Source organism: Pituophis catenifer, unplaced genomic scaffold (assembly GCF_029215685.1).
Source record: "Pituophis catenifer annectens isolate HBS135680 unplaced genomic scaffold, rPitCat1.0.hap2 SCAF_17, whole genome shotgun sequence".
Taxonomy (NCBI): domain Eukaryota; kingdom Metazoa; phylum Chordata; class Lepidosauria; order Squamata; family Colubridae; genus Pituophis; species Pituophis catenifer.
The window spans coordinates 14,494,720-14,511,170 of NW_027256897.1; the positions used below are offsets into that span (position 1 = coordinate 14,494,720).

At 47.1% G+C, this 16,451-nt stretch overlaps 1 protein-coding gene across 1 annotated transcript in view; it reads right to left on the minus strand.

Moving 5' to 3' along the window:
• The window catches only part of ADAMTSL2 (ADAMTS like 2), a 121,703-nt gene that overhangs the window by 5,816 nt on the left and 99,436 nt on the right, over positions 1-16,451 (minus strand). Inside the window, exons 15-17 of the mRNA XM_070955592.1 lie at positions 5,352-5,507; positions 3,098-3,268; positions 2,845-3,021 (exon numbers count right to left, since the gene is read on the minus strand). Coding sequence (XP_070811693.1) covers positions 2,845-3,021; positions 3,098-3,268; positions 5,352-5,507 — 504 coding nt within the window. The remainder of the gene's footprint in view (positions 1-2,844; positions 3,022-3,097; positions 3,269-5,351; positions 5,508-16,451) is intronic.

Sequence of the window (16,451 nt, forward strand, 5' to 3'; positions counted from 1 at the left end):
TGCTTTCAAATTGGTGCAGTGTCCTAATGCAGGAAGCCCAGGAGACAACCACCACCCCCCGAGCCCCACTCCCAAGCCCATCCAAACCAGCTGGGGGAGGGGAATTGCACCTCCACATTTCATCTCTCAGGAGTTTCATTTATTTTATAGGTTGGGAATCTAAGAAAGTTGTTCTTGACTCAGCACCCCACAGCTTTCTCCTCTATGCTGGGGGGTGGGTGGGGTGGCAGCTGTGCGTGCCGACAGGGACTCTCTGCCCCTTTGCTCTGCATATATATAGCAAGGCCTGCCCTGCTCTCACAGGGGCATCTGCAGCAGAGGCTCTGGGGGAGAGGGACGTGCTGGGGGCATCTCTGCTGCCCAGAAACCCCACCGGCTCTGGGCAGCCTGGCAAGACCTGCAGGAGCTCCAGCCAGTGCCCAACGAGTCGCCATATCTGACAGGCCAATGCGAGCCTCTTGCGGTCTGGAGCATCAGGCATAATCGGAAACAACTGTGCTTTCTTGGAAGCCCCAGAGACACAGGATCTGTTGAGCAGGGAGAGGATATCAGGTTCCAGGCAGGGAACTGGCCAGGGGTTCATTATTTATTTATTTTATTTTATTTATTTTATTTAATTTATATACCGCCCTTCTCCCGAAGGACTCAGGGCGGTGAACAGCCATAATAAAAACAATGTACAAAAATAGAATTTAAAAGCAGATTAAAATAATTAAATCATAGGCCAAATTTAAAACTCTCATTTTAAAACCAATTTTTAAAACCCCATTAAAACCAATTTAAAATCATTTATCCCATCAGAGCGGCTTGCTGGAATAACAGGGTCTTCACTGCACGACGGAAGGTGCGGAGGTCGGGGATCCTTCGTATGTCCGGGGGTAATTCATTCCAGAGGGCAGGGGCCCCCACAGAGAAGGCTCTCCCTCAGTCTACATTGTTTGGCTGACGGCACCCTGAGGAGGCCCTCTCTGTGTGAGCGTACCGGTCGGTGGGAGGCAATCGGTGGCAGAATGCAGTCTTGTAGATAACCAGCCATGGAGCGCTTTAAAGGTGGTAACCATCACCTTGAAGCGCACCCGAAAGACCACCGGGAGCCAGTGCAGCTCGCGCAAGAGGGGTGTTACATGGGAGCGACGGGTCGCCCCCATTATTACTCGCGCAGCCACATTCTGGACCAGTTGGAACGTCAGGGTGCTCCTCAAGGGGAGCCCCATGCAGAGAGCGTTACAATAGTCCAGATGGGAAGTGACGAGGGCGTGAGTGACAGTGCGCAAGGCGTCCTGATCCAGAAAGGGGCGCAACTGGGAAATTAGGCGAACCTGATAAAAAGCCCCCCTGGCCACGGCCGTCATATGATCATCCAAAGACAGCCGTGAGTCCAGGAGGACGCCCAAGTTGCGAGCCCTCTCTGAGGGGGGTAAGATCTCATCCCCAATAGTCAGCGATGGTGTGAGCTGGCTATATCGGGACACCGGAAACCACAGCCAGTCAATTTTGGAGGGGTTGAGTCTGAGCCTGTTCCTCCTCAACCAGATCCGCATGGCCTCCAGGCAATGGGACATCACGTCAAGGGCATCATTGGGGTGGCCTGGGGTTGAAATGTACAACTGCATGTCATCGGCATACGTTGACACTTCACCCCAAAACCACGGATGGTCTTGCCCAGTGGCTTCACATAAATGTTAAACAGGAGGGGTGAGAGAACCGATCCCTGTGGCACCCCACAAGTGAGGAACCTCAAGGTCGACCTCTGCCCTCCCGTCAACACAGACTGCGTACGGTCAGAGAGGAAGGAGGAGAATCACCGTAAAACGGTGCCTTCCACTCCCAACCCCTCTAGCCAATGCAGCATGATACCATGATCGATGGTATCAAAAGCCGCTGAGAGGTCTAGGAGGACCAGAACAGAGGAGCAACCCCTATCCTGAGCCCTCCAGAGATCATCAACCAATGCGATCAATGCCATTTCTGTGCTGTAACCCGCCCTGAAGCCTGACTGGCACGGATCTAGATAGACAGCCTCATCCAGGAATCGAGGAAGTTGCCTCGCCACCACACTCTCGATAACCTTCGCTGCGAAGCGAAGGTTGGAGACAGGATGATAGTTAGCTAAAACAGCCGGGTCCAGGGAAGGCTCTTTCAGGGCGGCTGGGAAGACACCCTCACCCAGCGAACCATTGGTAATCTCCTGAAACCAGCCTCGTGTAACCTCCCGAGAGGCCAGTACCAACCAGGAGGGACACGGGTCCAGTAAACATGTGGTAGCATTAAGCCTCCCCAAAATCCTGTCCATGTCCTCAGGAGTCACAGGGTCAAACTCCTCCCAGATAACAGTCTCAAGACTTGCCTCTGTCATCCCATCCGAAACTATCCAATCAGAGTCCAGGCCGTGCCGAATCTGAGCGTTTTTATCATGCAGATACTGCTCAAAATCCTCAGCTCTACCCTGCTGAGGGTAGAGGGTAGTCTTGGAACGTGAAGGGCATTAATTGGGGCGGCTCGTTGTGAATTTTTCTGGTTCTAAAATTCCCCTGGCTGCTAAAAAGCCCCCTGCTTAGCTCTGCCCTGCACGGGATAGTCTGGTAGAATCCTGGAGAGGTGTCCTGTTCCGAGCAAGCATGGTTCACTGGGGTGGGGGTGGGAGGAAGGAGGTTCGGCCATGGCAGGTCGATCGGAGACACCTTTTTCTGGAAGTTCCTGTTTTGGCTTTGTGTCCCACAAATTGAATTTACCGCAAGCCAGGTTGGCCCTCCTTCAGTCAAAGAGCCACCACCTCTGGGTTGCTGGGGGCATTCTTACCTCACAAGCTAGTGTCACCAGAACCAGAAGTCCCCAGGCCCTCACCTCAGACCAAGGGGTGGTGTACCACTTGAAGCAGGGGCGCTCAAAGCAGGTGGCTTCCTCAGCCTCCTTCTTGGTGGCATCGCACGTGGCAGGGGGTCGGGTTTTGATCTTCCCACTGACAATCTCCAGGCAGAGGACTGTTCGCTTCTTCAACCCTCGGCCGCAGGTGGCGTTGCACTGCCAGAAGAAGGAAGGATCGAGAGCTGGCCTGGGCAGCCATAAGCCCATAAAACCCTCCCCGGGGACCCCTTACCCGTTCCCAGTCTTGGGCCAGCCAGCCGGCGGGGCAGTTCTTCTCCCCACAGGGGTGGATGGCGAGGGGCTTGGCTTCGGGGTTGCACTGGGACTCCGGCACCACGCGTCCATCGCTGCTCTTGCAGTAGACCTGGCGGATCATTCGGCCTGGCCCGCAGCCCCCACTGCACTGCGAGGGAGAGAGAAGGGCAGAGACATATCTAGACTCGTGTCTGTCATGGCCTCCTCATAGCTCAGTTTGGAGGGGGAGGAGGAGTCAAAACTGAGACTGTCTGACAGGAAAGGCACGCCAGGGGCTGAGAAGACAATGCTGTCCTTGGATTTTCAGGCATTGGAAGAGATGGTTGACCAGACGGAAAGCTGCCTGCCTGCACAGACACAGAGGTACCAATAGGCAGCCAATTTCCTCTGATGAGAAACAGATGTCTACTCCACTGAGCCAATGGCAAGGAGAGCAGAGCGGAGGCAAGTCCAGAGAAGGGCTGCAAGGCTACTCAGGAGGAGATCGCCCCCCACCCCTTCTCACAAGGAACACCTGGCGGGGAATAATTTAAGGAGAAGCCGTGGGGAATTAGTCTTTGTCAGGAATAATTGTTTGCTTTGGCTTCAACTGGTGCCTATTTGCTGTTTGCTTTGCCTTGCCTTGCTTGGATGATTGCTCTTCGCATTTTGGGCTGGACCTGGCCCTTCTCTTGTGGCCTGCGTTTGGCCTCAGCTTCACTGGGGCTTTGGAACTGCTTCTTTTCTGAGACCCGTTTCTTGTCCTGAGGACTGCCTTTGTCTTATGCCTGGACTCTGCCTGGTGGATTGGACTTGAAAACCTGGACTTTGCCCTGTGAGCATGCTCCTATTCTGTGGGGCTTTCTTTTGTACTACTGGGGCTGTGTTATGGAGTCTGAGAGTGGCTGCCTGCAGGGTAGCATGGGTTGTTGAAGGGCCTTTGGCTGAAATATGTATGCCTTACCTTGAGCACCTGGGTCATAACACTTTGTTCCTGGCCTAACATCTCCACCCCTCCCAGTTACTGTGGCAGAACATGCTCATTTAGCTCAGCAGGTGATGCTCCTTTTCTCACAACACGCCCAGTTGCAGGCTGCCGGCCCCATCTGGCCTTGCTGCAAATGCCCGATGGCGGTGCTCAATAACTTTGATGGGACATTGGCCCAATTTTCTGTTTTCTTTGGGCAATGCCAGCTGTACATGAACCTATGGCTAGAGGATTTCCACATGGTTTGGGACAAAGTGGGCTCCCTGATTAGCCTCTTGACAGGGTCTGCAGTTTATCAGGCAAAAGGAACAACTCAAGGTCCTTTGGCCACTGAACAAGGTGATTTTACATTTTTGTAACTTTCCCCATATTTCTCTCTCCCTCTCCCTCTCCCTCCCTCCCTCCCTCCCTCCCTTTCTCTCTCTCTCTCTCTCCCTCCCTCCCCCCCTCCCTCCCTCCCTCCCTCCTTCCCTCTGTGTGTACACACACAGAACAAAAATGGTAAATGGGATGGAAGAACAAAGCTACTTGGAGACACAGAAAGGATGAGACTCATCAATTCTTCTGACAGCTAGGACAGCAGTCTCAAACATTTCTGACACCAGGAACTGGTTTCGGGGAAAAAAATTGTCACGCCATAGATACCCCAGCCCAAAGGTTGGGGACCCCTGAGCTAAGAGAAGTGCTACCCAGGCAGCTGCATGTAACACATTGAAGTGGCAGGGATGAGTCTTAAAATGCTAGTGCTGGAAGGAACCCTTAAGGTCATCCAGTTCACCCCTTGGGGCGAAAATCCAGAGAGGCATCCTCAAGAATAACTGCTTTATCAGGGACTGGGAAGGAGAGCTGCCCCCCTCCCCTTCCATTAGCTGCCTTCTTGGCTTTACTGGCAACCCCCCCCCCCCCGCTAGGAATCTGCCTTCCTGCGGGAAGGAACACTAATGTTTCAAAAGGGATGCTATAAAAAATTCAAAATCAGGATGTTTGAAGCCCTCAAAGTTATTTTGATGCACAGAGACTGCCTGGCCCCAGAGCCAAAATTCAGGTGATCTTATTTTGTGGAAAAAACCACAAGCAAATCGGGTATTAGATTATTTGGGCTGCAAACTGGATATTAGATTAAACGGCACCCCTGCTCTGATCCGGAAGGCAGGCCCGTTCCATGTCTTGTGACCCACACCAGGCTCCCCCTTGCAGCTCCTGCAAATACCCCAGCCTCCCTCTCTCCTGGTCAGCAAGTTCCTCCTCTGCCCAAAAGACTTACCGGTCCCCAGTCAGAGACTGTCCACTGCCGGTCGCAGGGCGGCCCGGTACAGTTCTTATCAGCTGCTGGCTTGGTGCTGGCATCGCACAGCCTCTCTTCTTCAGAACAGCGGATGTCTCGGCTCACCATACTTCTCTCGCCACACCTGGCTGTGCACTGCAGGGGGAAGGGTAGGGAGAGTCAGCTTTGGCAGCCCCTGGATTCATGGTGGATAGGAGGCCGGAGAAGCTTTTTTTTTTTTTTTTTAATTTGATTTATATGCCGCCCTTCTCCGAAGACTCAGGGCGGCTTACAATGTGCTCAGCAATAGCCTTCATCCTTTTGTATATTTATACAAAGTCAGCTTATTGCCCCCACAACTGGGTCCTCAATTTACCTACCTTAGAAAGGATGGAAGCTGAGTCAACCTTGAGCCTTGGCGAGATTCGAACCCTGCAGTAATTGCAGGCAGCTGGTCTTTTTTTTTTAATATATATATAATTTTTATTAATATATTCTATACACTAATACACAAATAAAATATACAATCCTGCCACCATGGTATAATATGATTATATTGTCCATAAGTATAAAATCATTCCTTTATACATACATATTTGCCATCATATATATACATCATCATATGTCTATTCTATCCCACCTTTTCTGGACCCAATCGTACCATACTTTCCAACTGTTATAAAATTCTGAATCTTTTTTACCATTGATCAATCTAGTTAGTCTATCTGATTCTGCACACTCATTAATTTTATATATTATTTTCAAATCTATCGGTAAGTATTGATTTTTCCACTCCTGCGCATACGCTAATCTTGCTGCAGTGATAATGTGAATCAACAAGAACCATATATCTGATTTAACATTCAAAGGTTTTGCCCCCAATAGGAAAATCTCAGGTCTTAATTCCAAATTAATCTGTGTAATTTCCAAAATCCATTGCCGTATTTTTTTCCAATATTTAACCGCCTGCGGGCAGGTCCACCATTGGTGAAAATAGGTTCCATTGCTGTAACCACACTTCCAACATCAGGCAGATGTCCCGGGAAACATTTTAGCTAATCTCGCTGGGGGTAGATGCCACCGGTAGATCATTTTATATATGTTTTCTTTATATGAGGAGGCCATGGTTAATTTCATATTTTTCAACCAAATCTGTCCCCATTGCTGGAAGTCAAGGGGATATCCAAAATTTCGCCCCCATGCTATCATACAATCCTTCACTACATCCTGTCCTATCTGCAGAGACAATAAATATGCATAACATTTAGATAATATCTCTTTCCCTCCTTCTAATAAGATCTTATCCAATTCTTGTCTTTTACGGTAGATTCCTTCACTATGTAAATCTTTTTTATACCTGGAGTGCACTTGCGAATAAGACCACCAGTCTATCTTATATCCTTGAAGAGTTAATAATTCTCGTGACTTTGGATTACCCTGAACATCCAAGAAACCTTCATACGTCAAGGTTTTCTCCCCTTTATACAATGTCGGGTAAACCTGAGCTTCCTGCGCCGAAATCCAACATGGAACTTTTGTATATACTCTTCTTCTAACCTTTTCCCAAGTGTACCCAAGCGTCCTACGTAAATAGTGATCATCAAAGTGTCTAGGACGGCCGGATGCTCCCGGCCATAGAAAATAGTGCCAGCCATGTTGAAGACCGGCTCCCTCAAATGTCAAAAGTCGTCTCTTTTGTAGGACCATCCATTCTTTCACCCAAATCAAGTTCGCTGCTTGGTGATAGAGCTCCCAATTTGGGAGTCCAAATCCTCCTCTATTTTTGGGTTCTTGTAACATTTTAAGTCTAATCTGCAGCCTCTTTCCCTGCCAGATAAATTTAGATATACTCCTATCCAAATTTGTAAAAAACTCTTTATTCAACCTTACCGGGGCTGTTTGGAATAGAAATAACCATTTGGGTAACACGCACATCTTAATGGTTGCCACCCTTCCCAAAATTGATAGCTGGAGATTTTTCCATCTTTCTAAGTCTCTGAGCATCTGGCTGTAAAGAGGGAGATAGTTATCCTCCTTTATGGAGGAACATCTGGCGGTCAACCATATACCCAGATACTTAATTTTATTTGTTATTCTTAAGCCCATTAACTGCTCCAGCTGTTGCCTTTGCATCTGAGTCATATTTTTCACTAGGATTTTAGTTTTTTCTTCATTCATCTTTAACCCCGCTACCTTCCCATACTCTCTAATCAAACATAATAATTTCAGGCCCGAGTCCAGTGGTTGATCCAAGATAAATACAAGATCGTCTGCATAAGCCTGAACTTTAACTTCCTCCTGCCTAATCTTCATTCCTCTTACTTCCGTGTTTCCTCTCACTTCTCTAAGCAGGGGCTCTAAAGTTAATACAAATAGCAATGGGGAAAGGGGACATCCCTGTCTTGTACCTCTACGAATTTGAATTCTTTCCGTCTCCTCTCCATCTATGAGAACTCTTGCAGTCTGCTCCCGGTAGATAGCTCGAATTGCCCGAATAAAATTCCCACCAAACTCCATATATTCCAGTTGAGAAATCATAAATTCCCAACTAATTCTGTCAAACGCCTTTTGGGCGTCAACAAAAATTAAGGCTAATTGTTTATCCGGGCGATTTTCAAAAAATTCTAATGTATTCATGATAATTCTAAGATTATCTCGTAGATATCTATTAGGAAGGAAGCTGTTTTGGTCTGAGTGAATGAATTGGTTAAGGAAGCAGCTAAGCCTAGCTGCAAGAACCCCCGCAAATATCTTATAATCGGAGTTTAGTAATGATATTGGCCTATAGTTCTTAATAAGAGATAGATCAGTTCCTTCTTTTGGGATAATAGAAATATAAGCCTCAGTCCAAGATACTGGAACCTGAGCCTCTTTCATAACCGCATTGAATAAATCCGTCATGTGTCTTCCTATCACGTCAAACACTATTTTGTATAATTCAACTGGAAGGCCATCTCTACCCGGGGTTTTGTCATTCGCCTGTGCTTTCATAACTGTTTCTACTTCCTCTATCGTAAATTCCGCATTAAGAATTTCCTTCATTGTTTCCGAGACTTTAGGCAAGTCTGTCTTTTCCAAATATTTCCGAATTTCACAGATATTTTCCTCTCCTTTCTGATAAAGCTGTGTGAAAAAATCCTGAGCTACCATTCTCTTGCCTTCCTTAGTACAATGGAAATTCCCAATTACATCTTTCAGCCCTTCTATTCTCCGTTGTTCCTGCTCCTTTCTAAGCCGATAAGCCAACCATTTTCCTGTTTTATTCGCCCTTTCAAAAAAAATTTGTTTAGTCCACTTTAGTTTATTTGCTAATTCCTCTTGATCTAATAATTTAATCTGGTGTTGCCAGTACTCCCTTTCCTCTATCAATGTTATCTGGGTTAATCCATTTTGCATCCTTTCTTCCACCCATTGTAATTTATTCAAGAGGTTGTCTCGGTGTTTCTTACCTGCCCTACGTTTGTCAATCATATATTTGATTAACCATCCCCTCATCACTGCCTTAACCGTATCCCATGTATTGTATATTGAAGTATCCTCTTTCTTATTTTCCTGGAAAAAAAGATATAACTCCTTCTTAAATTTACTCATGAATTCTTCATCTTTCAGGATACCTATATTCATTCTCCATCTACTCTTCCTACAATGTGGGATCTTCCAAGTTACCATTAGCGGGTTATGATCCGCCCACTGATTGGGCCCTATTTCCACTTCCGAGACCAGCCCCCTCAACTCAAGAGACATCCATATCATATCTATTCGGGTCCACGAGTGGTGTCTGGGAGAGAAATAAGTATATTGATTTTTATTGGGATTTCTCAACCTCCATATATCCTGTAATCCAAATTCCTCCCTTAAATCATTACATATTTTTGGTAATGTTCTCTTAATATCCTTTAACCTTCCTTGTATGTTTCCCGGGACATAATCCTGCATTCTATCTGTTACAGCATTGAAATCCCCCACTAGACAGACATGTTCATATTCCAGTTCCCCCAATTTAACATATAAGTTTTGATAAAAAGTCCTCTGATTATCATTAGGGGCATAAATATAAACCAATAAAGACTTCCACTGGGCAATTTCTATTTCGAGCATGAGAACCCGGCCTTCCTGGTCAGCAAAAACCTGTTGGGATTTCAAATGATTTCGTACATATACCACTATCCCTCTTTTTTTTGGACCTGCTAGTGAGGTATAAGTTTTACCCAACGCCCGGCATTCTAATAGATGGTTTTGATCTTTTTTTATATGAGTCTCCTGCATGCAGACAATATCATACTTAGCCTTTCTTAATTTATTCAAAATCCTACTACGTTTATTAGGAGCATTTAAACCGTTAATATTTACAGATATCAAACGCACTAATTCCCCCATTTCCTTTTCTCACCTAAGTTTTTACTTTCCCGCTGTTATAGTCTTCTTAACTGTTTGTCTTGTCTCCCTCTGAGGTGCTGTTAATTCCTCGGCTTTTCGTATTCCCCCACCCTTCTTTCCCGCCTTTCCTTCTCTCCTCTCCTCTACCTCTTCTTCCTCTTGCGATTCCTCCAAACTTCTACTTTCCCCTTCTCCTTCAACATCTAATTCTGACAAATTAAATTGTTGTTCCATGAATTCTCTTGCTTCTTGAAGACTCCGAATCCTCACCTTCTTATCCCTCCATGTCATCAATAAACCTTCAGGCAATAACCAACGATACGAAATTGCATTTTTCCTCAGGAAAGTCGTCAAAAATTGATATCTGCGTCTCTGTTCCCTTACCCGACGTGGGATTTGTTTCAAAACTATCATCGGTTGGCCTTTATATGTAATAGTTTGATCCCTTGTTCGTTTATAAAATTCTTCACACAAAGCTTTCTTGTTAAAACGAACATGAATTTCCCGAGGAAGATTGTTCCTTTTTGCGTAGCTAGTGAATACTCTAAGGCCTCATCAATATCCCGTTGGATCATGAGTCTATCTGCCTCCAAAGTTTCTGCAACTATCTCTCCTACAATGTCATCCAGTTTTTCCCCTTTCTCTTCCGCCACATTCTGTATTCTAAGGAAAAAAGAAGATCGCTCCATTTCCAGAAAAATTATTTCTTCTTCTAATTCTCTATTTATGGTTATTTGTCTCTTCTCCCAACTATCCATCTGTCCTTCGCATTTCTCCGTCTTCTTCTCTATCTCCTTCATTTTTTCCTCTTGTTGTATTAATGTCTGTCGTATATCTCCCAGTTCACTTCGCATCTGTTTAATTTCTTCTTTAACCCCTCTCATTTCCGCTTTCACATCTGCTCCCAAGTCCTCAAAGTTCTTAGATGTCGACTCCTGGTTTTTAGCCATTGATTCCTGGATGGCTTGTAACATATTTTGAAGAGCCTGCATAGAGGGCGTCTTCCCCGTCGCCGACATATCTTCCGATGTTCTTCTAGAAGCTAAATACGTCGAATTTGGGGTTACAGCGGTAGGCAGAGAGATAATTTTCTTATTTGTTGTGGTAATAGTTGAAGATGTAGACATAACTGAAAACAACCACTGTTCCTCTACTCTTTGTTGAATAAATATATCAATCAAGTCTTTTAAATCAAATAAGTTAATCCATCAGCTCTTGATATATCCAAATTAGTCTATTTTCAATGTTTACTATGAGGCAGTGTATATATATCTTTTTCCCACCTCTTTTCCTTTCCTTTCCTTTCTTTTCCTTTCCTTTAGTTGTAATATCCCAATCCACCACTAGGTGGCAGTACAAGACCAACCAAGGGCAGTCTTCAGCAGTGGGGAAAGAAGAAAAAAATATCAAGTCAAGATGTGGCAAAAGGCTCGCCTCTTCTGATAATGTGACAAAGAGAGAAGTAAAAGAGAAAATCTCACTACGTCTCCAACAAGATCAGTCAATTATTCCTCATCCAACAGACAATATATTCAAATAAAAAAAGGGAGAAGATGAAGTTTTGATAATATCAAAGTTCAAAGGGAGATCAATAACTGCTTCTGAGGGGGAAATAACAGCTAGCAGCAAGAAGTTTACAAGACAACCGTTTCTCCGTTTCAGCCGCTCCCCCAGTAAATGGCAAATCTTATACGTTTCTTAGGCAGGAGGTTCAGTCAGCTCTGAGCTAACTTAGTAAAGTAGAATTCTTACACCATGCTGGCGGGCTCCCCTCTCCAGTTGGTATAGTCATGATTTCGGGGCGATCCCACGCCGCCCTCTTTCTGCGCTGGTATCCTGAGAAGAAATCTGCCGGCATGCGGGAAAGCCACCTCCTCGCATGCCCCGATGCCTCCCCTTCTTCGCAAGCCTCTCCACGGCTCACGATGGCGCAGGAACAACCGCCAGACACAGAAAAGGGAGAACTAGGATAAGTAGCTACACAATTCCTAGTTCTCCATTTAGCATGACGCAACCGGAAGCCCAGGCAGCTGGTCTTAATAACCAGCTTAATAACAGGGTGCCTTAAACCCCTGTACTACCAAGGCTTGACCCTCTGTCCCTAAGGAGAAGCATAAAAAAGCAGCAAGTCCCCCAGAAATTGAACCTCAGGATCGATTTGTGCAATTTGGGTAATGGCCTCTGTTCCTGAGTGAAGGAAGTGCATCGAATGTTCCTTCCACAAAGGACAGGAGAGAAGGGCTGAACGCAACAGCCAGAGGGATCTGCTGGTTAGCGTTAGCCCTCATCAACATCTTTTAATGTCCCCATAATCCCTTGCAGGCTGGAATCTGGGCAACCGAATGGAGCTAGCAGAGTGTTTTAATGGCCGGATGCCCTTCCGGTCGCCAATGCGAAGTTTTGTTCAGCAGATATATTCTCATTGTGCCCAGAGAGAGAAATATCTGCCTCTATCTAGGATCAAACTCACAACCTTCTGATTGTGAGGTGAGAGCTCCACCTCTAGACCACCAAACCGCTCACTAACTCTAGCGTTAGCCCTTCCTAGAGTAAATTTAGGACTCTGGGAAATCCTCAACCCAGGTGGACCCACTTAGAGGCATCCTGTGAGCCATGGCCAGCACACCAGAGCAAAAGGTTGTTTGGCCGCCTGTATTTTTTTTTTTTTATTGAAAAAGTTTTACAAATACAAATTTTCCCATTCCCCCCCCCTTTCCCTCCCTAACCCTCCCCTCCCCCCATGACTTCCCCAAGATGAAATCCAAATCCAAATCATATTGTATCATACTTTACCGCCCATCTATTCTACCCCCTGTGTACTATACATTTCTACATGACATTCAACTATTCTACCCCCTGTGTACTATACATTTCTACAGCACATTCAGCTAAAAGCTATCTGGTACTTCCTAGTTTGATATTTATTCTGCACATAATCTTCTTCCACTCCCATGAGTCTCTTGAGTCCGGTCTTTTAAATATACTGATATCTTCGCCATTTCTGCAAAACTGGCCACCTTCAAAGTCCATTCTTCAATAGTAGGCATAACATCCCTTTTCCAATATTGACCAATCAGTAACCTAGCTGCTGTCACCATATACAATATCAATTTTGTTTCACCCAGTGAAAAGTCCTTAACTATACCCAATAAAAACAATTGAGGAGAGAATTGGAGTTTTTTCTTCAGAACATTTTGCATAACCCACCAAATTTTTATCCAAAAAGCCTTCTCTTTCTTGCACATCCACCATATATGATAATATGTAGCATCTAAACAATCACATCTCCAACATTTTGGTTGAACATTAGGATACATGCACGACAATTTCTTAGGATCTAAATGCCACCTATAAAACATTTTGTAAAAATTTTCCCTCAAATTCTGTGACTGCGTAAATTTAACATTCTGGACCCATATTTTTTCCCATGTTTCCATCATAACTGGTTCTGCAAAGTTTTGCACCCATTTTATCATACAATCTTTAACCAATTCATTTTCTGAATCTCTTTCTAGCAAAATGTTATAGATCCTCTTGATATGCATTGGGCCTTTCTCTTTTATCTGTCTAACCAATTCTTCTTCATGCAACATTAAACCAGTTTTTTGATCTTCTTTCCATCTCAATTGAAGTTGATTATACTGTAACCAAGTTAAATTGATCCCTTCTTCCAACAGTGTGTTTAATGTCTTTAGTTGCCATCTGCCCCCATCATTAAAAAGTACTTCTTTGTATAAACCCCCCCCGAGTGACTTTATATTTATATTCCGTATAATATTTGTATTTATTTTGTATTTTGTATTTATTGAATTTGTATACCGCCCTACTCCCGAAGGACTCAGGGCGGTGAACAGCCATAAAAATAAAACATGAAAGTACAAAATTTAAAATAGAGATAAAACAAATTAAATAAATTTGGCTGAACCATATTTAAAACCCCAATAATTTAAAACCAAATTTAAAATTCCCATTTAAAAGCGGAGAAGTTTAGGTCAGGCCGGCTTGCTGGAATAGGAACGTCTTAAGCGTGCGACGGAAGGTACGCAGATCCGGAATCCTCCGTATCTCGGGGGGGAGCTCGTTCCAGATAGTAGGTGCCCCCACAGAGAAGGCTCTCCCCCTGGGGGCCGCCAGTCGACATTGTTTGGCCGACGGCACCCGGAGGAGCCCCTCTCTATGGGAGCGTACTGGTCGGTGGGAGGCTATTGGTGGTAGCAGGCGGTCCCGTAAATAACCAGGTCCTAAGCCATGGAGCGCTCTAAAGGTGATAACCAAAACCTTGAAGCGCACTCGGAAGACCACCGGGAGCCAGTGCAGCTCGCGCAGGAGGGGCGTTACATGGGAGTGCCACGTCGCTCCCATCACCACCCGCGCGGCTGCACTCTGCGCCAGTTGGAGCCTCCGAGTGCTCCTCAAGGGGAGCCCCATGTAGAGAGCATTACAGTAGTCCAGACGGGAGGTGACGAGGGCATGAGTGACTGTGCGTAACGAGTCCCGATCCAGAAAGGGACGCAACTGGCGGATCAGGCGAACCTGATGAAAAATCCTCCCGGTCACGGCCAAGTGCTCTTCTAAAGACAGCCATGAATCCAGGAGGACACCCAAGTTGCGAGCCCTCTCCGTGGGGGACAATGCTTCGCCCCCAATAGTCAGCGATGGCACCAGCTGACTATATCGGGACGTCGGAAACCACAGCCACTCGGTCTTGGATGGGTTGAGTCTGAGCCTGTTTCTCCCCATCCAGATCCGTACGGCCTCCAGGCACCGGGACATCACTTCAAGGGCATCGTTGGGGTGGTCTGGGGTGGAGATGTACAGCTGGGTGTCGTCAGCGTACTGATGGTACTCCACCCCAAAACCACGGATGATCTCACCCAGCGGCTTCACATAAATGTTGAACAAAAGGGGCGAGAGGACCGATCCTTGTGGCACCCCACATATAAGGGGCCTCGGGGTCGACCTCTGCCCCCCTGTCAACACAGACTGCGACCGGTCGGAGAGAAAGGAGGAGAACCACCGTAGTACGGTGCCTCCCACCCCCAACTCTTCCAACCGGTGCAGCATGATACCATGGTCGATGGTATCAAAAGCCGCTGAGAGATCTAATAGGACCAGGACAGAGGAACAACCTCTGTCCCGAGCCCTCCAGAGATCATCCACCAACGCGACCAATGCCGTTTCCGTGCTGTACCCAGGCCTGAAGCCCGACTGGAACGGATCTAGATACGTCGTTTCATCCAGGTACCGGGGAAACTGTCGTGCCACCACACTCTCAACAACCTTCACAACAAAGCGAAGGTTGGAGACTGGACGATAATTAGCCAATATTGCCGGATCCAGGGAAGGCTTCTTGAGGAGAGGTCTCACCACCGCCTCTTTCAAGGCGGCGGGAAAGACACCCTCACTCAATGAAGCATTTATAATCCCCTGGAGCCAGCCTCGCGTCACCTCCCGGGAAGCCAGCACTAACCAGGAGGGGCACGGGTCCAACAAACATGTGGTCGCATTCAGTCTACCCAGAATCCTGTCCACGTCCTCAGGGGTCACAGAGTCAAACTCATCTCAGATAACATTCTCAGGACCTGCCTCCGTCATCCCCACTGGATCTACCCAGTCGGAGTCCAGATCTTCCCGAATCTGAGTGATTTTGTCATACAGATACTGAACAAAGTCCTCGGCTCTTCCCTCCAAGGGGTCCTCCCTCGCTTCCTGGTGGAGCAGGGAGCGGGTCACCCTAAACAGGGCGGCCGAGCGGTTATCTGATGACGCAATAAGAGCAGCAAGATGAGTACATTTCGCTGCTTTTATCGCCACTAGGTAATTCTTAATATGAGATCTTACCAGTGTCCGGTCAGATTCAGTGCGACTGGCCCTCCAACTACTCTCTAGGCGTCTTTTCCGGCGCTTCATCTCCCTCAGCTCCTCGGTAAACCAAGGAGCCAGGTGAGATCGGCGCCGGGTCAGAGGCCGCAAAGGCACGACTCGATCCAGAGCTCCAGCGGCCGCCCTATCCCAGGCGGCCACTAAGTCTCCAGTCGAGGCGTGAGCCAGGACCTCAGGCATTGGCCCAAGCTCCATCTGGAACCTATCAGGTTCCATCAGGCGCCTGGGGCGGTACCATCTTATCGGTTCCGCCTCCCTGCGGCGGGGAGCAGCGGTTCGAAGATCAAGGCGAAGGAGAGAGTGATCCGACCATGACAAGGGCTCGATGGCTATGTCCACTATCTCGAGATCACTCAGCCACTGTCCAGAGACAAAAATCAAGTCCAGTGTGTTTCCCCCCATGTGCGTAGGGCCATGAATTAGCTGGGTCAGATCCATAGCCGTCATGGAAGCCATGAACTCCCGAGCCACCTCAGACGTCTCACCCACGGACGGCAGGTTGAAATCCCCCATGACCATAAGTCTGGGGGTATCAACCGCCACTGCGGCGATAACGTTGAGTAGCTCGGGCAGGGCTGCTGCCACGTGGCAGGGAGCCAGGTACGTGATCAGCAAACCCATCTGAACCCCATGACCCCACTTCACAAGGAGGGTCTCACAACCGGCCGTCTGAGGAACAGTGGCCTCCCTCGGCCTAAAACCTTCTCTAATAATAACCGCTACTCCCCCGCCCCTCCCCTGAGACCTCGGTTGATGGAATGCGTGGAAGCCTGATGGGCACATTTCTACCAGAGGGACCCCTCCCTCCAGGCCCAACTAGGTCTCCGTAAGCCCTGCCAG